The sequence below is a fragment of the Ostrinia nubilalis genome, chromosome 18, assembly GCF_963855985.1.
Source record: "Ostrinia nubilalis chromosome 18, ilOstNubi1.1, whole genome shotgun sequence".
NCBI classification, from domain to species: Eukaryota; Metazoa; Arthropoda; class Insecta; order Lepidoptera; family Crambidae; genus Ostrinia; species Ostrinia nubilalis.
This window is the reverse complement of record NC_087105.1, coordinates 11,748,837-11,774,429: the sequence shown is the minus strand read 5'-3', so window position 1 is coordinate 11,774,429 and position 25,593 is coordinate 11,748,837. Positions and strand designations below refer to the sequence as shown.

General features: G+C 40.3%; 1 protein-coding gene across 2 annotated transcripts in view; it reads left to right on the top strand.

Annotated features, from left to right (window-relative positions):
• Positions 1 to 25,524, top strand: part of LOC135080739 (probable maltase) — a 42,560-nt gene extending 17,036 nt beyond the window's left edge. For both annotated transcript variants that reach the window (XM_063975450.1, XM_063975451.1), the window contains exons 3-12: positions 1,294 to 1,469; positions 2,229 to 2,423; positions 7,438 to 7,591; positions 10,210 to 10,379; positions 11,427 to 11,629; positions 13,748 to 13,920; positions 16,125 to 16,238; positions 18,012 to 18,130; positions 20,004 to 20,141; positions 25,276 to 25,524. In XM_063975450.1, the coding sequence (XP_063831520.1) occupies positions 1,294 to 1,469; positions 2,229 to 2,423; positions 7,438 to 7,591; positions 10,210 to 10,379; positions 11,427 to 11,629; positions 13,748 to 13,920; positions 16,125 to 16,238; positions 18,012 to 18,130; positions 20,004 to 20,141; positions 25,276 to 25,375 (1,542 nt within the window). In that variant the 3' untranslated portion in view covers positions 25,376 to 25,524. The remainder of the gene's footprint in view (positions 1 to 1,293; positions 1,470 to 2,228; positions 2,424 to 7,437; positions 7,592 to 10,209; positions 10,380 to 11,426; positions 11,630 to 13,747; positions 13,921 to 16,124; positions 16,239 to 18,011; positions 18,131 to 20,003; positions 20,142 to 25,275) is intronic.
• The last annotated feature ends 69 nt before the right edge of the window (positions 25,525 to 25,593 follow it).

The following is a 25,593-nucleotide window of genomic DNA, read 5'->3' as shown; positions in this document are numbered from 1 at the left end:
TATTTCTCTGATCTCTATTCTTCTGTCATAGAAATAGGCTTTGTCAGTGTCATCAAGTGTCATGAATACAAGTCGAGAAATACGTTTTTAATATTTAAAATACGTTTTAACGAAATATTTGAGAAGAGAAGGATCTAATTTTGAATGATTTAATATTAAGTTAACTATTATAAAACTTTAGTTTGGCCTTACTTTTAAAATCGATCAAAATTGTCTCAACTGGCAATGACAACTATTGATCCCGCGGTCCAAACGTCGAGGAAGGTAAAGTTACCTGTTGTTGTAATTAAATTAATAAATGGCCTGGCCAATGGCTCCAAAATTTATCACATCTTCTGATTTTATCAGGACTATCTGCGCTGTAAAACCACCAGTTGATTTAATTTGTGTCTTTTCAGAACATTTTCTAATGGTCTTGAAAATTAATATACCTACTTTCAGCTCGCTTGATATATTCAGTTAGGTATCTCTCATTTCGTCAAAACGATAGATATCTCTAACAGTGATGCTCCATTTCAGTTTAATCATTACTGTATTTCTTCAACCTCTGAAAAGTCCACTCCACGTGGGGCACATTACGCCTCACTTCCTTGTGTTTATTTCGCACGTGTTCGTTTGTGAAATAGTATTGTTACAGATACATTTTACACTTTTTAATGTACAGTCGACAGCATTTGTTACAATATATCTCCTGTTACAACCACCTAAGATTCCATAGTATTTATCGTGATATGCTGTCGTCCGTACATACGATACTCTCACTCGGGCAGTGTGCCAAACGTCAGTACGAAATTGGTACAATTTGTCCAACCTCGCGTGTTTTCACTGCGTGACGTGCGCATTTTACAGTTTTTGTTGATTTTAATACTATTTGTCAGTTTTAAAGGTGGGTGTGGTTTATACATTGACCAATGCTCAATACACTGTGTAGTTTTGACTTGCATTTTTGTATGAAAAAAAAGTATGTTAGTTGGTCAGCTGCAGAAGTTAATTTTGATCAGGCTTCAGATTTTCCGACCTGCAGTAAACAGCCTGCAGCTTCATAGTGTAATCAGTTAAACGGTCAAATGAGTTAGTTAATAATACATCTGATACACAAATATACGCTTTCTTTGCTTTCTGGCGGCTAGCAAGCAACGTTATACAAGTAGTAATATCCGTAATGAAGGCGCATTTGCGTTCACCGTTGCTATACCCACTGGCGACGATAGGATCTTAAGTAGCGCCAATAGGCTTAAATATACCATTCTCATTGCTTTCAACCTGGCTTCAACCTTCTATCGTTGTCTGCAGCAATTCTCCGGGCTGACCAAGGAGGAGCTGCTCAAGTACGCAGACGACCCGTTCTGGGTGCGCCTGCGTTGGTGTATGTTCGCGCTGTTTTGGGCGCTGTGGCTTTGTATGCTGGCGGGCGCGATCGCCATCATCGTGCGTGCTCCTAAGTGCGCCGCCCCTGCGCCCAAGACCTGGTCAGTACGAAAATTCTTCCTCAAGTTCTTTAGCGGATCCTTTATGAGCTGACCTGACATTTAATGTAATTATTAGCCGTGTGGCTCCAGCACAGTAGATAATACCACTTTTTGCCTCTGGTAAATTAGATAGGTTCATCCTCTTGCAATAGAGACCTAATGATCTGAGAATGATAGCCCATTATGTTTACCCAAAATTGTGCAAATAAATTAGCTGTAGCTACAAACAAATCAATATAATATTTAGTTGTATGTATGCAAACAACATCGGTTTGCTTCAATGTTCATTAAATAAACCCCTATTTTAAAGGAAGGTATCCTGTAGAAACTACTCTTTGGTTCAGAAAGAAGACATTCCTAAAGGGTATAATCCCGCCTCGTTCCCACTTCTGCTATCCAGGATCTATAGTTTTACCAACGTTAAAGAAAATTCATATTACTCTAGCTCAGCGTTTTTCAACCTGTGGGTCGAGACCCCCTGGGGGGTCGCGAAGTCTATAGGGGGGTCGCGAGAGGTCGTGAAAACTACCTCAGTAAAAAAAATTATTATAAAGACAGATTAATCCGAAATCTAATTATGCAAAATGTTGTATGGATAGAAGTATTCGGTCCCTAGAAACATCTTTGCAACATTATAAAATGCATGAAAAAAAAACGACCGGTCGGGGGGTCACCAAAATTTTTTTCATACTAGGGGGGTTGTGTCATGAAAAAGGTTGAAAAACACTGCTAGCTTTACCAATCCCCTCACCCCCGCAGGTATGAAAAGGGCCCGTTAGTGGACGCTAACGGCATCGGCTTCGAAGAGCTGGAAACCTACCTGCCCCTGCTGAAATCCTCCAAGGCGGCGGCCGTGTTTGCCGACCCCGGGCCCACTTATGATGTGCTGGACAGTTCTGACCTGCAAGAGCGGTTCAAGAAGTTCGTCGCTAAGGCCAAGGAGAATGGAGTCAAGTGAGTATCTTTAAATAGCAAAATTTTGCGATTACTGAGGGCTATATTTCACCGGGACACCATGGCGGCGCAACCAGTTGCCGCTACCAACAAAATGTATACAGCTTTGCGCAACCAAACGGACACCAGGTGAGTGAGTAACTCTCTATAGAGCTGTATACATTTTGTTGGTAGCCGGCGACTGGTTGCGCCGCCATGGTGTTCCGGTGAAATATAGCCCTGAATGTTTTGTCCGAAATACCGCCGTGTCTCAACCCAAAATTATTTGATCAGTGTTGACCAGTGATGACATACGAATCTGAGACGTGGTCGCTATATCGCTAATACAAATGCTTTTCGTCGTTCCTCCGTCTATAATCACTGCCTCGTGTCTCCTAGGAATAGGATAATAGAAGACCAACGATGCCATTTGCTTCCATAGGTACCTACTATGTAAAATTATTTAACTTTTATTATTTAGCGTTAAGTATACGTCCAAATAATTGACCAGTCCTTCTAAAGAATTGCTAATGTGTATTATTAAGATAATGTTTCTCATTATCTCGCGTTAGCGTTAATTTTTGAACGAAGCGAATCATAATACACTTTAGTAATGGTCAAATACTTCTGCTGTTTCAAGAGAACGACTTTTAAGTAACGTGTCTTAAACACGTGTTTTTGTATTATGGTACTAAGCAAAGTGGAGACAACGTAAGAAAATAAGCATTAGATAGATACTCTTTATTGAATAGGTACCTTACTTTAGATATTTTTTTTGTTTCTTTGATGTAATAATTTTAGATATTTTCTCGTCTTTCCATTCATCCCTCTGCCAGCACCTACAAAATTAAATTCTAGGAAATGTGTATAAATCCAATTTAATAAGTAGAAGTAGGTATTTGTGTCAATTGAATAATCGACCCTTGAAAATTGAAAAGACGAGTATCTTCAGATACTATAGCAAATCGAATAGATCAAATCAAATATGCGCCGTGAGAATTATGGCAAGGCCACCACCATGACTTAATTGCTCGTTCATGATTTTTTTGTGCGGAACTCCAAAGTTGTTTAACGAACTAGTAATACTGCATAGTAAAGGAAAATTTTATGATTGACTGGTCTATAAAGAATTTATAACCGTTACGAGAAAGAAACTGATTATTTATTTAAATATTTTATATGGAAAGTGTAGCAAGTTTATTGCGTATTAAATGTAACGAATATGCTAAAAATAGAAGCCATAATAATTTATTTATATCTTAACGGCTCGCCCGAAGGTCGAGCAATACTTACTAAAAAATAACCTGATTAAATCAGATTTTGGCGACTGGCGTATAACGGGTTAAGGTATAGTACGTAAGTTTAACGGAACAAACGGAATTAACGGGATTCTGGAACGGGGTTGTGGGTTCGCTTCCCTGGAGGGATACGAAATTGCTGGCTTCAGTCAACCTATAGTCCGACAGGAGACCGTAAGAATTTCTACGTCATTTGAATTAGTAACTGCTGCCATAAGTATTACATCGGTATCGAATGACGTGAAGTAGTGGCCTGCTTTATTTTTACCGGAAATAGTCATTTTTTTGTACTTTCGGCCAAACCGGAATTTAATAATTAATTTTTCCAAGATTAGTACAACTTTTCTGAACGTGTGCCATGGAGCTTATCTTAGTATAAAATGACGTAGGGTTTCTTACGGTCCCCTTTCGGACTACTAGGGGATTGAAAGAGATAATAATCCGTAAGAAGGGCACATTATACATCAGACGCCTATGGTCAGGTGTGGTTAAATTCTTATACCAGGGTTAGGGCTTAGTTTTTGCCTACTCGATGGAAGAAAAATCAATGTGACTATACCTTTATAGGTCCTTTTTGTGGACTCAGTTGTTGCCTAGCAGTGGAAGTTGTTGCCTAAAGGAAGCTGGAGTTATACTCAAGTCAGTCGGCAACAGTAGATTGCCGTTAATCCAATTGAGAGCGACCGACGCCGCCCACAAACGAAAGTGTAACACAATACGCCTGTAATGTACAAACGACGGCACATCAAGCTGTACACTGTGGCATCTTATTCAGTTGTGATAAGAGCGATTTTGTAACAAAATGTATTGTTTGAAGTGCTGTCGTCTACATAGGTATGTACTGTGGCTGTGGCCTTTATTGAACTCAATAGCACTGGATTGGGTTCAGCATTTGAGATAGCTAGGTCATATAGGTCAGAGATACTTACAGTACACACGCTTGGTAAATGGATAGCTTTATATGTATAAAAGATCATGTTTAGGGGAAATGACCGATACAATAAAGCGTCGTTTATACATCGATCGACTGTCAGTCAAACAACTACTTATCCAAATTGCTAGCTATTATCTACATGAAAGAACTGAGATTCTAGTAAATATTTACGTAATCAGTGATATTATTTGACCCATTTCATTTTCATGATTAAAATAGGTAATGAAAATGCTTAGTGAAAAAGATTATACAAAATATTTTAGCCAGTCAGCCTATGTTATCTAGACAGCGTGTCAAGCTAAGTTCAAGTAATAGAACTGGCGAGCAACACCGTGTGTAATATTACACGATTTATTATAGGAAATTCAGTTTACACGATGTGCACCTCATCATAGGGCCACGTCTAAACGTAGTGCACCTGTAGGCCTAAGATGCGCGCATCGACAATGACATGATATGATAAGACAATTTTCGATCACGTAGATAATTTTATCATTTTCCCTAACATGGGACCATCGATAGAAAAGTCTATCGACCGCTATCGCGTGATAACCGAATTGTTGCCATATTAAGAAAAAATTGCGTTATTATGTTGGCCAACCTTAAATTATTTTAGCTCATTCGTTCAATCTCGTTCATTTCTGCTACTAATTCGGCTAAAAACACATATCTTAAAGCAGTGAGAACGTCATTAAAAAAAAGTTATGTCAATTTTGTTGACATTACATGACTGCTTGATTGTATTTGTTTGTGTTTTTAAAATTGTATTTTTATGTTTCCAGTCTTATTTTTAATATTTCTAAAGTACGGAAAATATCAAACGAAGAGATAACCAAGTTAAAGAAAAACAATGAAGAATTCCTAATCATACCGATAGTATTAAAGAATGAAGTCTTCAAAATTAACAGAATAACCGAACTCCACTACCTACCCCATAATGCGAGGTTTACAGTAATTATTCAACTTACATGAAGCAGTCAGAAAGTTTATTGAGATTTGAGAAATAAAGTTACACTCATAAGTAGCAAAGTAAGTACCTAAAGTCTAAAATATTAGCTATACTCCGCAGATCTTGATTTTCATAAGTAACAGCACCAGAGAAAAGGAAAAATATCTTTATTCCTACAAATAAGCTTTCACCTTCTTTCCTATATTTATTTCACATAGTTCTTTCACCGTGTAATAATACTGTGATCAATATTTTGTATGTAAACTTAAAATACAAATAGGATTAAGTAAATGTTTCTATTTATGAACTGTTTATGTAATTGTAATATTTATAATTGTGTTTAAATAATATTCTTTCTTTTTTCAGACAGTGGATGAAGAAGTGTGGGATTATGAGTGATTATTTCATTCTAAAGCAGACATAATCAAGTCTTGCTCACTATCATGAAAATTTACAATAACAATCAGCAAGAAAAACTTCAAGGGTACTGGCTAGGCTAACCAATTCATGGAATTCTGTTTGTAATTGAAATTATAAATAGCTATTGTAAAACAAAAGTTTTCCAAATAAAGATTTTGTAAATAATGGTTGAATTATTTTGAAATTACACTGCAATAATGAATTTATTGCCTGCGTCCAGCGCCTTTCTGCTACCATTATGATGTCGTCGGTCCACCTTGTGGGTCGACGTCCCACGCTGCGTATTCCGGTACCCGGCCTCCACCCCAGAACCTTGCTGCCCCATCGGACAACATGGAAAGCATTGGGGGAGGCCTAAGTTCAGCAGTGGACGTCCTATGGCTGAGATGATGATGAATTTATTATAATGGAATAAATTGTACAAGATTATCATCCTGTCACATTAAAGCCCTTAAAAAAGACCACATGGAGGAATTAGATTGATAGTAATGTGGAATGTATGTATGGTATCACCATCAAGTTATAAAATTAGTAAAATTCATTTATTCTCATTGTTATTATAGCAAGTTTGATTACACATCCCACCCAATGCTAATTTCTGACAATGACCTTGCCACTGTTTGATGTAGACACAAGAAGCTCGATCACCACATTCCGCCCCATTTTCAATAATTTTACAAGATTATGTACAGATGACAGTAGGTACTTAAATCAAGCTAAACACTGTGGGGTATCTCACGACATTTGCAACTTAATATGTATTGTCTGATGTACTGTTGAATACCTACCTAAGTAGGTAAGTAAAGGTTATTTTACAAGGTAGGTAATGTAATAATTAATATGTGGGTGGGACTGTGGGAGCACTAAGATTTTGCAGCTAGCGATTATAAACTGTCGCAAGATTCGCCTCACACTGATAAACTCTTGAACTAGAACTCAATCTCCACCTAGAAGTAAAAGTATCACAAAGGTGCTAGATTCCTTTCTTTGAATTTTACTAGCCTCAAATTAGTCGTAAAATGTCATTTACCATTATAAATGATAAATAAATAGAGTTAAAGTAGCTTGCAAAAAAGTTAATCTCCTATCGTCTTGCTATCGTGGGCAAGGATCGAGGACGATAAAAACACCACATCCTATCCTATCGTGATGTCAAAATATGATATAGTTAGCGCTTCATGTTAGGGCTTGCCAGGTTTATCACAAAAAAAAAAACAAATCTATCACTATCACATTTTGACAGATGACATGATAATTTTCGGGGTGCCATGTTAGCGCCGGTAGATAAAACGATATAGTGACGTCAAAATCGATATAACGCCGCGATAGCAGTTTATCACGGCGCGCATCTTAGCCCTGCTGGACCCATTAGGATTTTTCTGCTTCCCTTTTCTTTATTACAAAATTTTAATGTATTATTGTTTTTATTCCCAGGGTGATAGTAGACCTGACGCCCAACTACGTGTCGGTCTCGCACGACTGGTTCCAGCAAAGCGTCAATCGCACGCCGCCCTACGACGCCTACTTCACCTGGACCAAGCCCAAGGAGTATGTCGAGGGAAGCGACCCCGTGCCTGTTAACTCATGGGTAAGTTTAACCCGATTAGAGGCAGATTTGCTAAATTCATCATCATCATCATTTCAGCCATAGGACGTCCACTGCTGAACATAGGCCTCCCCCAATGCTTTCCACGTTGATCGATTGGTAGCGGCCTGCGTCCAGCGCTTCCCTGCTACCTTTACGATGTCGTCGGTCCACCTTGTAGGTGGACGTCTCACGCTGCGTTTTCCGGTACGCGGCCTCCATTCCAGAACCTTGCTGCCCCATCGGCCGACAGTTCTGCGTATTATGTGCCCTGCCCATTGCCACTTCAGCTTGCTAATCCGTCGGGCTATGTCAGCGACTTGCTAAATAATTAACTTTAATAAAATAGAGTAAGATTCCCCGTAGTCTCCAGATACATTTAGTCGCTCCATAGTTGGGCTCGATTCTAATTTGTATGAAGAATCGGCCGATCCAATTTGCTCACTCTCATACATGTCCATACTGATTAACAGCCCGACCCAACTATCGGCCGACGAAAAGTTGGTGGTCTGCGCCTAGACTAAGGATCGAGTTAAAACTATTTCTCTCTATACTGGGTAATGATGTCAGGTAGAAACTACTTTAGAAAGAAAGAAAGAAAGAAAGAAAGATACATTTATTACAACGGACATCACACAAATACAGGCAATTACATAGACATGACAGTGGCACATAATAATAAAAGAAGAAAAAATAAAAACAAGAGCAAACTGAGCAGTGCCACCCATCCACCAACAAGATGCCCACTGCAACGGGACCCCACTCAGCATATGCCGTGGCCCACGGTGACGAAGGCCACGGCGCTGGTTTTCAGTGTGCCCCATGCCGAGTGAGGGTCACGGACCATTGATAAAATAAATAAAATAGTGAGCTGCATAAAATTGTCTAGATAAACATACATAAATAGTAATATTAGTGCACAGATAAATACAAAAGGCGAGAAATCGGTAAGGATGATAAGACTACGTCTATTAAAAATACTAATGAAAAGAATACTAATAAAAAGATAAAACTGTTTGTATAGGCACAAAATATAACAGAAGGTAAACTCATGTATGTACCTCGCTTTGCATACCTCTCTCGCTCGCACGCTCGTCCGTCGCGCTAGGGTTGTCTTGTCATGTGTTGCGTTTCGTTCAGCCAAACGTGTTGCGTTTATTTCGTTATAATAGAAAAATGTAACTCTTAATACTATGCAAGAAAGACAATAACAGATATCCACGTATACTTATTTATATTTAGTACGTTATTATAGTAATAGTTTGCAAACAAATACACGAGAAGGAAGTAGTATTTAGTTGAGTGGTTGACACTATTATCCAACTAATATTATAAATGCGAAAGTTTGGATGTCTGGATGTTTGTTGCTCTTTCACGCGATCACTACTGAACGGATTTTGATCTAACTTTACAGTATTATTGTTTATAACCCTGAATATATATAGGCTATAATTTATGACGATCTGTGACAAACTAAATTTCACGCGGGTGAAGCCGCGGGCAAAAGCTAGTTATCTAATAATTCCTAAAACCTCTCTAAACAATTCGATATTCCTAATAATTGAGTTGGCTTTCAATTTCAATTGAAATTCAAATAAATAACTTACTTACCTCCCCGAATCAACTGGTAATTTAAAAAATGAAAATTCGGCATTTAATGATGAGTTTAAGCAACCAAATACCGAACAATTAAAATACGACTTTTTCTGTTCACTCATTTTCGTCAATTGCGCAAAACAAAATAATATCACAGGCGGTTGACCGGCGCGTGACTCAAGCGAACCACAGGGAACGTGTGGCGAACGTCTGTCTGTCGCGCCACGTCGCGCTCGCATTCGTCCAAGACAGTCTTGCTCGAGCGGTGTCTATGTGTGCGTGGCTCGAGCGCGTTTAGTATGGAGTTTGTCTTCTGTTATATTTTGTGGTATAGGTGTGTGTGTAGTAATGGTGAAGTAATATTGTGTTAATGTAATATTCGTAAAGAGTGACATTTTTACGCGTTGTTGAGTGTCTCTACGCCCGCAAAACCGGTTTGTGCAATCGAATGATTGATTGCGCGCGATTCGACAATTTAGTTCATCCCATATTGTTCAGAGCGTTACACGCGCACCTACAAACAAAAAATAAAATAAAAAGTAAATAAATTCCAGCAGTATTGGTCGTCCAAACATATAATTCAATTTCAATTAGTGTCAAATATATATGATGTCATTAGAAATAAAATAATAATCATGAAACAAGTATTTAATATGGTGTTATAATGTCAATTTTTACTTTACCACCTACCGTAGTGTGCTCATCAATTGGCGCCACTGTAGCGTGACAAAACTGCTTGCCAGTAGCACCAACTGCAAACGCGCATAACCTTTGAGCTATGTAGTTATCAAAAAATTACATATTCAGTGTCTCCTTTGTATTTTTTACTACTTTATAGTATCTAACATTACGAGTATGTATGTATGTTTCCAAAAAGTCTTGCTTCGTTACTTTTTCACGTTCCAATTTTCAGGCTACCTTAATTTGTGCAGTTCCACAAAGGTTTAGCAGCGGCTCATTAAAAAATACACATTTATTTAAACAGCCCGTTCAAATCTCTCATCTAAAAAGTATTTTTGTACCAGGTGTCAACTCAAAACACGTCAGCATGGGAGTGGAACGAAGACCGCAAGGAGTTCTACCTGCATCAGTATGAGAGCTCGCAGGCTGACCTTAACTTCCATAACCCGGCTGTCGTGCAGGAGTTTGACAGAGTCCTGAAGACTTGGATGCAGACGGGAGCGGCTGGCGTCAGGTAAGAAGACAGACTGTCTATGGTCAACTAGGTATAGATAACAGGCTGCGCGGGAATGGAGTGAGAAGTGTAAGGAGTTTTATCTGCGCCAGTAGGACAACTTGAAGAGTTTGATAAGGTGCTGCGGACTTGGATGCAGACGAGAGCGGCTGGCGTCAGGTAAGAAGGCAGAGACTCGTCTATTGTTATGTGTAAAGCCCGGTCCGTGAGCACGTAGAATTTTGTCCAATGACCCCTAGCTACCCATCCTTATCGCTCGCGCGTAATTATATTGCTGTCGCGACTGTGCGACTGGCACCCGCAGTGAGTGTGCGAGCGCGATAGCAACATAATTACGCGCGAGCGATAAGGATAACCATCCTTTGATTTTGAAGAATTTTGTCCAATGACCCCTAGCTACCCAGCTAGGGGTCATTGGACAAAATTCTACGTGCTCACGGACCAGACTATAGACACATTACTCAACTGCAACGAGGTGTTTAAGGAGTTCTACCTGCACCAGCACCATAGTTTGAAGTTATTTTGCTTAACCCAATGTTAATTGGTAAGATTCCCTCCCTACCAATTGTAAGGCATTTGTTTGATAAATTGCCTAAATTGTACTTTTCCAATTTTTTATTTACTGGAAAATGATACCTTTAATATCGCTGCGAAACGATGAATGTGAAAAGTAACTTTTGATGCTAGGATTGAAGGAATAACTTTATCAGTTACTAGCTTTCCACCCACGGCTTCGCGCGCGTTTACTACATTATCTACATATTTACGGAACCCTATTTTTTTCCAAAATAAAATTTATCCTATGTTACTCGTGGATAATGTAGCTTTCGAATGGTGAAAGAATATTTAAAAACAGTCCAGTAGTTTTTGAGCCTATTCATTACAACCAAACAAACAAACAAAGTTTTCCTCTTTATAATATTAGTGTAGACAATAGTCAAGTCAAAAAGTCAAAGTCAAAATAATCAATTTAATAATCTATTTAACCTATGTAAATATCGTACGCTATATCGACATAAAGTTGTTACAATGTTTCCTCGTTCGCAGGCTCCATAAAGTCCGCTTAGCGCTAGTGGACCCCGCCTTCCCGCCGGAGTCGGCCGAGTCGCCGGCCCCCAGAGCGGGCGACGCCGACCACACTAGCTACCCCTATTGGCGCCACACTCACACCAGCGACCAGCCTGGGCTGGACAACTTATTGACATGCTGGGCCAAGGTCGTGGATGATAACGGCCCTGCGCCTGGAGCAGGTTAGTAATTGTTCTATGACGTAGCAAGGTGTCTGACCACGCCCACATTGTGAACAAAGATGTCTGACCCCGCCCATACTACCTACGCCTATGGCGCCACACTCACACCAGCGACCAGCCTGGGCTGGACAACTTATTGACACGCTGGGCCAAGGTCGTGAATGATAACGGCCCTGAGCCTGGAGCAGGTTAGTAATTGTTCTATGACGTAGCAAGGTGTCTGACCACGCCCACATTGTGAACAAAGATGTCTGACCCCGCCCACACTAGCTACCCCTACTGGCGCCACACTCACACCAGCGACCAGCCTGGGCTGGACAACTTGTTGACACGCTGGGCCAAGGTCGTGGACGATAACGGCCCTGAGCCTGGAGCAGGTTAGTAATTGTTCTATGACGTAGCAAGGTGTCTGACCACGCCCACATTGTGAACAAAGATGTCTGACCCCGCCCACACTAGCTACCCCTACTGGCGCCACACTCACACCAGCGACCAGCCTGGGCTGGACAACTTGTTGACACGCTGGGCCAAGGTCGTGGATGATAGCAGCCCTGAGCCTGGAGCAGGTTAGTAATTGTTCTATGACGTAGCACGGTGTCTGACCACGCCCACATTGTGAACAAAGATGTCTGACCCCGCCCATACTAGTTACGCCTATTGGCGCCACTCTCACACCAGCGACCAGCCTGGGCTGGACAACTTACTGACACGCTGGGCCAAGATCGTGGATGATAACGGCCCTGAGCCTGGAGCAGGTTAGAAATTGTTCTATGACGTAGCAAGGTGTCTGACCACGCCCACATTGTGAACAAAGATGTCTGACCCCGCCCATACTAGCTACGCCTATTAGCGCCACACTCACACCAGCGACCAGCCTGGGCTGGACAACTTACTGACACGCTGGGCCAAGGTCGTGGATGATAACGGCCCTGAGCCTGGAGCAGGTTAGAAATTGTTCTATGACGTAGCAAGGTGTCTGACCACGCCCACATTGTGAACAAAGATGTCTGACCCCGCCCATACTAGCTACGCCTATTAGCGCCACACTCACACCAGCGACCAGCCTGGGCTGGACAACTTACTGACACGCTGGGCCAAGGTCGTGGATGATAACGGCCCTGAGCCTGGAGCAGGTTAGAAATTGTTCTATGACGTAGCAAGGTGTCTGACCACGCCCACATTGTGAACAAAGATGTCTGACCCCGCCCATACTAGCTACGCCTATTAGCGCCACACTCACACCAGCGACCAGCCTGGGCTGGACAACTTACTGACACGCTGGGCCAAGGTCGTGGATGATAACGGCCCTGAGCCTGGAGCAGGTTAGAAATTGTTCTATGACGTAGCAAGGTGTCTGACCACGCCCATATTGTGAACAAAGATGTCTGACCCCGCCCATACTAGCTACGCCTATTGGCGCCACACTCACACCAGCGACCAGCCTGGGCTGGACAACTTACTGACACGCTGGGCCAAGGTCGTGGACGACAGCGGCCCTGTGACGTTAGTCGTCCTGTGACGTAGCAATAAGAGGTTTGACTACGCTCACATTGACTAAAGTGGTCTGACCAGCGCGGCCTCGATATTGCACCTTTAGGATCTCAGTCATCAGTGTTTTTGTGACGGTTTACACGGTAATAGCAGTAAAATGTGTGACCACGCCCACGTGGCGACCAGTGACGTAGCAGCGAGGTGTCTGACCACGCCCACAAAGTGACCAGCCGGCCTCGACAACTTATTGGCGCGATGGGCCAAGGACGTGGATGACATTGGGCCCGCATCTGGAAAAGGTCAACTAGCAGTCTCTTCTAGTATCAATATAAGCAAGGGATCCCCATTGTAAAGGTCATTAATACGAAAAACTTTCCTAAGGATTTCCACAATGACCAGTTCTACGATGCACCCAATCAGGCGCTTCTCACAACTTATACCAGGTCGTGGGTCCATTGAACTGAGAAACTATAAAGACCTTTTCAGATGATCTTGACCATGTTTCGAAATAAAGAACAAGAGTTAAGAATAGTCCTGATGCGTTCTCATGGTTTCCTGGGACCTCTGCTGTTCTTGAGAGATGAGAAAAGACCTGATTGTATATTTTATGGTTTCATTTGTCCTCAGGCGAGACAGTGTTCACTCTAGCAGAGCCGACGCGTCCAGAACTATTCCAGAAGGCGAAGAACGTGACGCTACGGCCTCTCTCGGCTGCGCCGCTGTCTCTGTCCGCCGCCGCCAATGTCAGCGCCTTCGTCGGCGAACTGCAGGAGAAGCTCAAGCACTGGCCCGCTATCAAGGTATATGACCACTTTAGGATTATATGCTTAAGGGCTTATTTTTCAATCGTTAGATACTTATTTATTTATTTATACTTTTTCACATACAACTGTACAGTGGCGGACTTAATGCCAGGTGGCATTATCTGCCAGTCAACCACAGGTCGAGTAGAGAGACTAAGGCGGTGCAATAAATATGACGTTTAATTAACATATTTACATAGCATTAGATAAAATAAATAACATAAGAATACATATTAATATAATAGACATACACCTAGATACATAAACATAATAATAATCAACTCACCAATAAAATATTCTTTCATGTACCACTTCGTTCCTACGCCGTTCGTCAAACTCGCAAACGCATAGTATTTGCTCCTAAAACTTGTAAAACAAACGCGGGTGAGCGTGCGCCCTTGCGTAGACTAATGGACTCATATAATAAGTACTTCAGTGATGTTGAATTATTTTCATGCACGCCTACTTCTTTTAGGAAAAATATCTACGAGATCATTAGTAATGCGAAGGGCGTATGAACCGATTTACTTTATGTTATCTAAATATAACTAGCTGTGCACCGCGGTGTTACCCACGGTAATGCGTAGCCTATGTGTTGTCCGGGGTGTAAATATTATGTATAAGCTATGTACTTAGTTTTTCATTGGTTGCAATAATCGTTTTTTCTTTTGCATTTTGTAGCTTGCCGAATTTTTACTGTACTGTAAAACTTTGCCGCAACCCTAACATCATTTACACATTAAGTAATAGTTTAATTTTGTCGAAGCTCTGCAATTTACTACTTTAGATCCTATCTGTGGACAATGGTGCTGGTTGCATTGTTACAAAATTTTCAAATTATTAAGATTTATTTATTTATTTATCCTATTAGTACATAAGCCCTCAATGTAACTGTTTGTTGTCCCAAATAAAGAGGAAAAAAAAAATAAAAAAAAATAATAATATTGGCGTACACATAACACACGTCAGAGATAAGAAAAAAATAAGTTTTAGTCTTTAAAATAATTGCACAGAGCCTTTTTGAATGTAAACTTGGAGGTTGCTTTTCGCAAACTCGCCGGAAAGCCGTTACAGGTATATCTTTTAACGTAACCACAGACACTGTCCCGAAACAATGTCGATACACGTCTTGAGCCTTTATATTTCCTTTAATATCCATATTTCCACCCCAAGGCCATCGGCGACCCTAGTGCCCCAAAGGTCATCGCTTAAAACCAGTGTCGTAGCACCTATTAATGTCACGACTGATGCTAAGCCAGGGACTTTTTTGGCACAGGGCACTCAAACTTATTTTAATTTAATTGGGATAAGGTTTCTTTTTTTTTGTTCATTTACGTATGTATTATCTTTTATTGTGTGCCAAATAATCAATATTCTACACTGGTCATAACAAAAATCGACCCTCCCGCGACAAGCACTTTCAAACGTATGCATCCCCACTTCCCACCAATATTGGCACCATTTAAAAGCCTAGTTCTAAACTTCATTTCATTAAAGGAAAGTTTTTTACCCCAAAAATGTGTCTGTAGAAGAATCCAGAGCCACTTCTTCAAAAAATAGGTAGTTACGCTTGAGCCAATTTTTATGGCTATAAAACTGTTAAGTTGGGATTAATCGCTATCCATCTGTTAAAGAGGACACGTGAGATCATTATTTGGTTTTATAACCATAAAAATTGGTCTAATTGATCCCAGAGGTGAGCCCAAAGTGAGGTCTTTTTTCAAGTCACATTTATTGTATATGTTAATCGTTTATTAAGAAATTAGTAGGATTAAATGTGTTTTTCTTTGAGAATATTTATTGGGCTTTCAAATAACACCAATAATAGACAGTTTGACACCATACCTCAATAATTCGAAACCACAACTGTTTTAAAAAGACTCTTCATTCTGGTCTTAAAAACCTAATTTATTTTAAATTACCTGTTAATTTCGATTTATGTTCGGATTGTAATTGAAAAAAGTAGTTTAATTGGGTTGACAAAATAGTGACGTCACTTGCTTGTAGTGCCATACAAAATCTATGGGAGAGTTTCGTTTTGACAGTTTTAAAAAGTACGTCAATTGACTGTGGTGTCAAAATGTCTATTATTGTTGGGGCACCATGATTGTGTCAGTAGAGTTTTCCTGTAAAACGTAGGTGGGCCGATTTTTGTGATGACCAGTATATTTTCCAAGTTTGAAACGTTTGGTCCTCTCCAGCTGACGGGCGAGGAGGCCGAAGAAGTGGAGCTGGCGGAGCTGGCGCTGCTGCTGCCCGCCGCGCCCGTGCTCGCGCTGCCGCAGCTGGCCAGCGACGGGAACGACACCAGCGAGGTCAGTGCTCTATGGCTCTATGCTATGGTCTATGGTTGTTCAAGAAATACAGCTGCTCTATGGATTGTTCACGAAAGACGACTGGTATTGTTGTATGGTCTATGCTCGTTGACTAAACTGACTAAAGATAGCTGGTCTATGGTCTACTATGCTCGTTCACTAAAGACAATAGGCTAGATCAGGGTTTCCCAATTTTTTTTTGCCAAGGAACCCTAATTGATTATACTTTTCCTAGCGGAACCCCCGTACTACTCCGCCCGCACGCCCTGCCCCTCCCTTGTGCGTAAACAAGTCGGTGCGAGCGAACAAGGTCGGTCACGAAACGTGGGATGATATTTTTTACGGAACCCTTGCGGCCTTTCCACGGAACCCCAGGGTTCCGCGGACCTCCTTTCGGGAACCGCTGCTCTATGCTTGTTTAAGAAATACAGCTGCTCTATGATTGTTCACGAATGACGACTGGTATAATAATATAGCCCTTTCCCTACGGGCCCTTGGAAACCAGTCGCCTCTCAATACGGGGTATTTTAACCTATAAAATTGTTTGCTCCACTTTACATCAAGATATTTCAAAAAGTATGAGATTTACGATATTGAAATTTGAAATATTATATTCTGCAACTAATGTAGTTTCATTATTACAAGTGTAATTTGCAATTTTATTGTTTTTTGATTTGTGATTTAGTATTGGCTTTGCCAAAACAACAATAGATGCCACCCGTATTGAGAAATTACTTTTGACTTGGCAACAATAGGTGCCTCCCGTAGGTAAGAGGATAGTGTATGGTCTATGCTCGTATGCTAAAGACAGCTGATCTATGGTCTACGGACGGAAGACGGACAACTGTCCGTGCTCTATGGTTGTTCACTAAAGACCATTGCCGATGCTCGTCGTATCGTCAACTAAAGATAACGGGTCTATGGTATATGCTCGTTCACTAAACACAGCTGTTCTATTGTCTATGCTCGTTCTCGAAATACAGCTGTCTATGGTCTATGCTCGCTAAAGACAGATGGATTGTACTCTATGTTTGATCACTATAGACAGCTGGTCTATGCTGTTTAATCAGTATCGGAATTCGCTATTTCATCCGATTTTTTCCCCCATCATTTATAGAAACACTAGCTTTTCGCCCGCGTGGAATTTTGTCTGTCACAGAAAAACTTTTCCGTTTCGAAAACCGGGATAAAAACTATCCTATGTCCTTTCCCGGGACTCAAACTATATCTATACTATTTCATCAAAATCGGTTCAGTGGTTTAGGCGTGAAAGCAAGATCGTCTGACAGAGTTACTTTCGCATTTATAATATTAGGGTGGGTGCACCAGTCCCACACCAGAAACCTGTAGTACACCATTTCTAATTTCACATGAAAATATTAACAATCTGTCGAATTTCCCGCCACTTTTGTTACGTTTGGAGCACTGCCGTACTTCTACCAATCATTAATCATAAATAAAAGCGACAAACACGACTTGGTACGATCTGGTCAACCTTAGGCACATTGCGACTTTCCACATTGATTGTTAAATAAAAAAAAACCTTACAGCTATTAAGAAAATTGGAATAAGCTACTTGATTCTATGATAGACAAGGAGTAGTTATTTCTTTTTTTTGCAATTATTGTTGTAATAATTGAGTCACAATATCAAAATTACTTTTGAAATGTCGCTTATTCGGTTTGCTACTGGTACACCCACCCTAGTATAGATTATTTCTCACCCTTAGCGTTTAAGAAAATGATTATTTATTCCTTTTTGTTTGTTCCCCAGAACGAGAAGCTATCGCACTTGGTGTCGCTGCGCAACGACGCGAGCGTGGAGCACGGCGACTCCGAGCTGGCCGCGCTACGAGCCGTCGACTCCACGCAGCTTCTGCTCGCCTGCGCCAGGTCAGTACTACCAGATGCCAGCCTTCAGTATCATTAAGAGTAGGCGCACACCGTTGATTTTTCGTCGGCCGATAGTTTAGTCGGGCAGTTGATCAGTATGGGCATGTATGGGAGTGCGCACACTACGCCGATTCGATTTGACCGATTCTTCATACAATTTAAAATCGGGCACAACTATCGGCCAGCTAAAAATCAACGGTGTGCGCCTACTCTAAGACAACTGTCCTAAAAAGACAACTTCCCAAATAGCCAACTCACCAATTACTTCCCAATTTACCAACCTACCAATTCGAGATCGAGCTACTCGCACACTCACTGCGGGCTCGCACACTCACTGCGGGCGCGCGTCGCACAGTCGCGACAGCAATATAATGACGCGCGAGCGATAAGGATGGGTAGCTTGGGGTCATTGGACGGGATTCTACGTGCTCACGGACCAGGCTTTACCAGATGCCAGCCTTCAGTATCATTAGGACAACTGTCCTAAAAAGACAACTAGCCAACTCACCAATGAGGGTTTTCGCGAATGGAAGATCCGCTAGATGGAGGGACTTGGATGTGGGGTCTGACTGCTGTGTGGTTGGTGGATTTTGACCTGTCAATGTCATGTCAAAAATAACCAATCATGCAGCATTTGGACCTCGCGTCTACGTATTGCCATCTGGCGGATATTTCATTCGCGAAAACCCTCATTACTTCCCAATTTACCAACCTACCAATTTGAGATCGAGCTAGAGCGTTTCATCTACGAAGACGCGCCCCACCATTCTTCCGCTAATGTTTGAGTGTTATCAGTACACGCTAAATCAGCCATGAGTAGGAGAATCACACTACAATAATGCCGCTCGGATTGCTCGGATCAAACTCCCCGCACCCCGTGCTTTTCCTGACCAAAAATTGGTGGGGCGCGTCTTCTCTCGAACTTGTACTCCGTCATCATGACCACCACCACCACCATCGTTATTTCCAGGAGATACACTCCGAAAAACACTATCCGAAGTTTGTTGTTGCCATCCCTCTCACGCAAAGGGAGACGCTAGCATGAGCGATGGTGACAAATAGTCTCGAAATTACGTAAGGCCCGGTTTCCACCAAGGCGGAGCTCCGCATAGCTCTATAGAAAAAATTGACGGCCCGACACTTTTTCGCTCTGCTCCGCTCCGATCCGCCTTTTTTTTTCTTTATTTGGGACGACAAACAGTTACATTGAGGGCTTATGTACTAAATCTTAATAATTTGTAACAATGCAACCAGCACCATTGTCCACAGATAGGATCTGAAGTAGTAAAATGCCTTTTTGGAAACCGGGCCTAAAAAAGCGTTTTGGAGTAGCCCTGCAATTCACTGCTGGTGTTTTCTACTAGGAATGCTGCGAAATGTTGTCTCCGTCTTTTTTCACTCACTGCCAATTTTTTATCGAGCAAGAAAAGCTATGTTTGGCGAGACCAAAATGTGCCGTATTGGCCACAAAAGTATTTTCTGCGTTTGCTCAACACTTCTTAGTGCGAGATGACAGATGAATTATTGTTGCCATCATAATATTTTGAATTTTAAAACCCAAAATCAACAAAACTTTTCTTCACTTGTTAACCCATTTAACGCTGTGTATTACAATTTTGGGCTATTGCCAGGCACCGCGCAAATGTTATCAGCATCGACTAAGGCAATGAATGATTGGTTTAAAGCCTGGTCCGTGAGCACGGACGCTCGCACACTCACTGCGGGCGCCCGTCCCTCAGTCGCGACAGCAATATAATTACGCGAGAGCGATAAGGATGGGTAGCTTGGGGTCATTGGACAAAATTCTACGTGCTCACGGACCAGGCTTTAGTCGATACCCATTCTTAATTAATCGATATCATCTCGTTTGCAGATGGAAGCAAGGTCACACGGGCTACGTAGCGGTACACAACCCGGGCGGCTCCCTCGAGCGCGCCAACCTCACGCTATCCTCCGTGCCGGCCGCGCTCTCCGTGCACCACGTGTCGCGGGCCGTGCGCGACCACACCAAGTGAGTGGCAACAAATTCCATTTTTTTATAGAACTCGAGCGTCGTTGTAACGTCGTCTCACCAGCAGCGCCTGCGCAGCGTCGACGCGCTACATCTCTCTTTGCTAAATAATTTTGGGATAAAATAATAATAAAAGACGCCAGCGCTGCGTAGATCTGGTTTTCGGCAGCCGCTCAGCATTTTCGTCATGACGACACTGCGCAGTGCGCAGGCGCTGGCGAGACGACGACGCTCGAAAGACGTTGGCTCTCTAAAGAGTTTACATTAAGCTATAGTATCGAAAACTATAGAGCCCCCCTCCCCCCCACACACAAGGTTCTACGCAGGGCTAGCGTCGCGTTATTAAAGCTGAATTGCACCACCAAACTGTAACGACAATAGTCCAGTCAAATTAGACATGAACCCTGCAATAATTCGCATACAGCTGAAAATTGGTACGAATGTTCAGAGCACCATTATGAATTAACTGTGAAAAGTCCCCATCGATCCGACGTGTGCTAAAAAAAAAATTCAAGGTCAAACTTAAAAAATACGGGTTTTTGAGATTTTTAGCCAAACGGTAAGTTTTATCACAAAAATATGTATGACAAGGTTTAAGACCATACAATTATCTATCAAAATTGTCTATACACTTTCTTCTAAGAGTCAGCGTTTCTGAGATTCGATGATCCGAAGAGTCAAAAAAGTGTTTTCTTCATAACGGTCTTACACATAAATCCAATGTGATATCGCCTCGTGCCACGACTCAGCATTGTATCATGATGTGTTGTCGACGTCGAATATAAAATGATCAACCTCAATGTCGTCTGTCATCTTTAATTATCGAAAAATGGGTGCAACTTTGATGAAGGACTGCACCGTGAGTTTCTAAGATACGAAGTTTTCGTGTCTATTATGTTTAAGAGCTCTTATATGCACACGTCACTACTCTACTTGTAACTCTATGGTCACTCTTTTAGCCCGGTCAAGTCAGAAAATCCAGGTTATAATAATTCGCATAGAGCTGAAAATTTGTGTGATTGTTGAGAACACCATCCTTAATGAAATGTCAAAAGTCCTCAGCGATCCGTCATTTGAAAAAAAAATTTACGAAGTCCAAGTTTTTTGCATTTTTCCGCCAAACAGTAAACTTATCATAAGAAATGATAAGAAATCGTAGTAGATCATAAAATTATCTATTAAAATTGTCTTTGCCCCTTTTTCCTAAGAGTCACCGTTTATGTGGTAACGATGTAAAAAGTTGGAGAATTCGCATTCTGTTAACTACTCCAAAAGTCCACAACTTCAACTCTATTAAAATAGTTTTGAATTGAGAAGGATAACAAATACATCTTAAAAAAGGCCTACTAGGGAAACCTGGTAAAAAAAATACGCCAAATAACCCTCATACGTGTTGTGGAAACATGTGCATATAACGAGAACATCAAAACTAACTTTTTGAATCGTTCTACCTCATAATCGGTGACTCTTAGGAAAAAGGGGTAAAGACAATTTTAATAGATAATTTTATGATCTACTATTATTTCTTGTCTATTTTTATGATAAATTTACTACTTGGCCAAAAAATTCATAAAACTTGGGACTTCGATAACTTTTTTTTTAAATGACGGATCGTCGGGGACTTTTGACATTTCATTTAGGATGGTGTTCTTAACATTCACACAAATTTTCAGCTCTATACGAATTATTATAACCTGGACTGTCTAACTTGGTCGGGCTAAAAGAGTGACCATAGAGTTACAAGTAGAGTAGTGACGTGTGCATATAAGAGCTCTTAAACATAATAGACACGAAAACTTCGTATCTTAGAAACTCACGGTGCAGTCCTTCATCAAAGTTGCACCCATTTTTCGATAATTAAAGATGACAGACGACATTGAGGTTGATCATTTTATATTCGACGTCGACAACACATCATGATACAATGCTGAGTCGTGGCACGAGGCGATATCACATTGGATTTATGTGTAAGACCGTTATGAAGAAAACACTTTTTTGACTCTTCGGATCATCGAATCTCAGAAACGCTGACTCTTAGGAGAAAGTGTATAGACAATTTTGATAGATAATTGGATGGTCTTAAACCTTGTCATACATATTTTTGTGATAAAACTTACCGTTAGGCTAAAAATCTCAAAAACCCGTATTTTTTAAGTTTGACCTTGAATTTTTTTTTTAGCACACGTCGGATCGATGGGGACTTTTCACAGTTAATTCATAATGGTGCTTCGAACATTCGTACCAATTTTCAGCTGTATGCGAATTATTGCAGGGTTCATGTCTAATTTGACTGGACTACAAGCAGTGTTTTTTGTATGGAGTTTGACGGATTTTTGACGTTTGTAAGGCAAACGTGGTGCAACTCATGTGCATGTGGATTGAGTGATCCTTGCTTCAATCTTAACAAAAATCGAGGAAGTTTTACTTAAAATATGTTAAAACATTGCGATGAAGTTTAAAAATTTGTTAAACCTAAGATAAAAATGTTATGGCCAATAAATAGGAGCACTCATACCGCACGCTTTAAGAAAACGTCAACATGTTTATTTCAGAAAATAAAGCCTTTCCACTTCTTTTTATAGTATTGAAAAATTGTTAAGAATATGTTAAAACTATTAACAAATTCAGAAATTCCTTGCACGTCCCGTTCCAAAGTTATGACGATTATTTAGGATCACTCACACCGCACACGGGCCGTATGAGTGCTCTTCAAAATAATGACTTTTTATTAATAAATACGTTTTATTTCTGTTGGGAAATGTGTGCAAACTGACGAGCGAATTTGTTAAAGAATAAGTGTGACAAAACTTAAAAGCTGAAGGAAGAAATTAATCTTTATTCTTTCCTCCAATATGCCGTGTGAGTGATCCTTACTTTTACCTCTATCTGCTCATATGTAGTTCGTAGGCAGACTGAGATAGTATCTAAAATTGTTAATTGTTTTTAACAATTATTTGGCATATATTTTGCTTTTAAGGTCACAATTTAAGAAATATCAGGCTTAGATGATTCCTAAAGGAAAATGTTGATTAGGGTACGTATGATTTTTTTATTTTGAGAGACTGTTTCGATTCATCAGAAGTTTACATGTGAGATTTAATAATATTATTTTATCGTATTTTATAGTCCAACCAAAAAAAAACAGTTTTGTTGAGAAATCTGTAATTTATTTAAATAAAACCGTGAGTATCTTTCTCAATTCATATTACAAGTCAAATTTGAATTCAATCCTATAAACAATTGTAATGTTTCTTTATTTTTATCATTCAAGATGTAGGGGTAAACCACTAAAACTCGCGCTACTGCCGACCGCGGCGACGGACGCCCCTCGCGAGTTTTAGCGGAGGCCCCTAAACCTACTACATATTAGATTGCATTGGTTTTGCATTGTCACGTCTGACGAATCGGAACAGTCTCACAAAAAAAATCATATGTACCCTAATCAACATTTTCCTTTAGGAATCATCTAAGCCTGATATTTCTTAAATTATGACCTTAATAAAAGCAAAATATATGCCAAATAATTGTTAAAAACAATTAACAATTTTAGATACTATCTCAGTCTGCCTACGAACTACATATGAGCAGATAGAGGTAAAAGTAAGGATCACTCACACGGCATATTGGAGGAAAGAATAAAGATTAATTTCTTCCTTCAGCTTTTAAGTTTTGTCACACTTATTCTTTAACAAATTCGCTCGTCAGTTTGCACACATTTCCCAACAGAAATAAAACGTATTTATTAATAAAAAGTCATTATTTTGAAGAGCACTCATACGGCCCGTGTGCGGTGTGAGTGATCCTAAATAATCGTCATAACTTTGGAACGGGACGTGCAAGGAATTTCTGAATTTGTTAATAGTTTTAACATATTCTTAACAATTTTTCAATACTATAAAAAGAAGTGGAAAGGCTTTATTTTCTGAAATAAACATGTTGACGTTTTCTTAAAGCGTGCGGTATGAGTGCTCCTATTTATTGGCCATAACATTTTTATCTTAGGTTTAACAAATTTTTAAACTTCATCGCAATGTTTTAACATATTTTAAGTAAAACTTCCTCGATTTTTGTTAAGATTGAAGCAAGGATCACTCAATCCACATGCACATGTGCAACTCAGCCTTATATTCTATCCAATATAGCTTGATTAGAATGACAGCTGCCATCAAAAGTAACGACATAACTTTGTAGTAGCGATCAATGAGAGCTAAATATTGGCGGACAAGAAATAATTCACGTCTGACCTACAAACAATATTTTCGACGACAGTGCTTCCAATAAAAATGATAATTTCGTGTAAATGCAGCGTTAAATTACACCAATAAGTAGTAATTCGAAATTATAAAAATCAAGCTAGAGTATTAACGACGTCTCTACAAGGTTATCTCGAGTTACAAAAATGTTAGTGTTGGGACATATCGACAAATGTCATATTAAATTAAAACTATTTTTTTTAACATATTTAACAAATTTATTTTCTAACTAATTTTTTAACATATTTAAGTCAAGTTATACGTTTTTCTAAATGTTCACTATTAAAAACCAAAAAACATTTCATTCTTAAATAATCAAACATCGGAAATCAATCACCGGTAATTTTTTGGGTATTCATAGCACCGTTGCTCTAGAAGAGATGCCCACCGCCCTCTAGCGAGAGGAAAAAACCACTGAAGAACACTGATGATAATGACTACGACTTAGGTTGTACACCCTTGACATGAATTTTAAATTTTACTGTCTTTAAATTTAAATCATAATTGTCATTTTTATGAATAAAGATATGAAGAAAAATTGGGTGCATTTTTTTATATCATTTTTTCGAAAACTTATCGATACATCTATGTGAACCGTACGAAACATACCCATCACTAGTCACATTCGTTTGACAGCCGTCATTCTAATCAAGCTATATTGGATAGACTATAGTTTAAATTTAAAAGAGTGTTGGTGCGGTGCGTCGATGGTGCGCATGCGCTAGCAAGGCGGCGACAACGACGACGATGCTCGAAATTAGACCACTCTTCAGCTAAATAAAAATAATGACAAATGATTAATGATTCCTCTTTGAGCGTGACTTCTCAGATAATCCTACACTACGAGATCCCACATTAATTAATCTATCTCTCCCTTCCAGCTACACGAGCAACATGCAAGTCCACCGGGACAACGTGTTGGTCCCGGGACATTCCACCGTGGTACTCTCCTACGTCCCGCTGACCACCACGAAACAGTAGAACTACCCTCGCTTTACGAGCCGGGACAACTACCCTCGTTTATGCCTCGCCTGGCCAATATACTCGGCCTATGTGACGTGATGCTTTTCGTTGCATTTCTTTTTTTACCGAACAAGTTATAAAGTAGCAATATACTTTGAAGCATGATACAGTGGTTTTATTTGAGATTTTTTTTGACGTTAAGTTTTATAAATTAACGGTAATTCTATATTATTAGA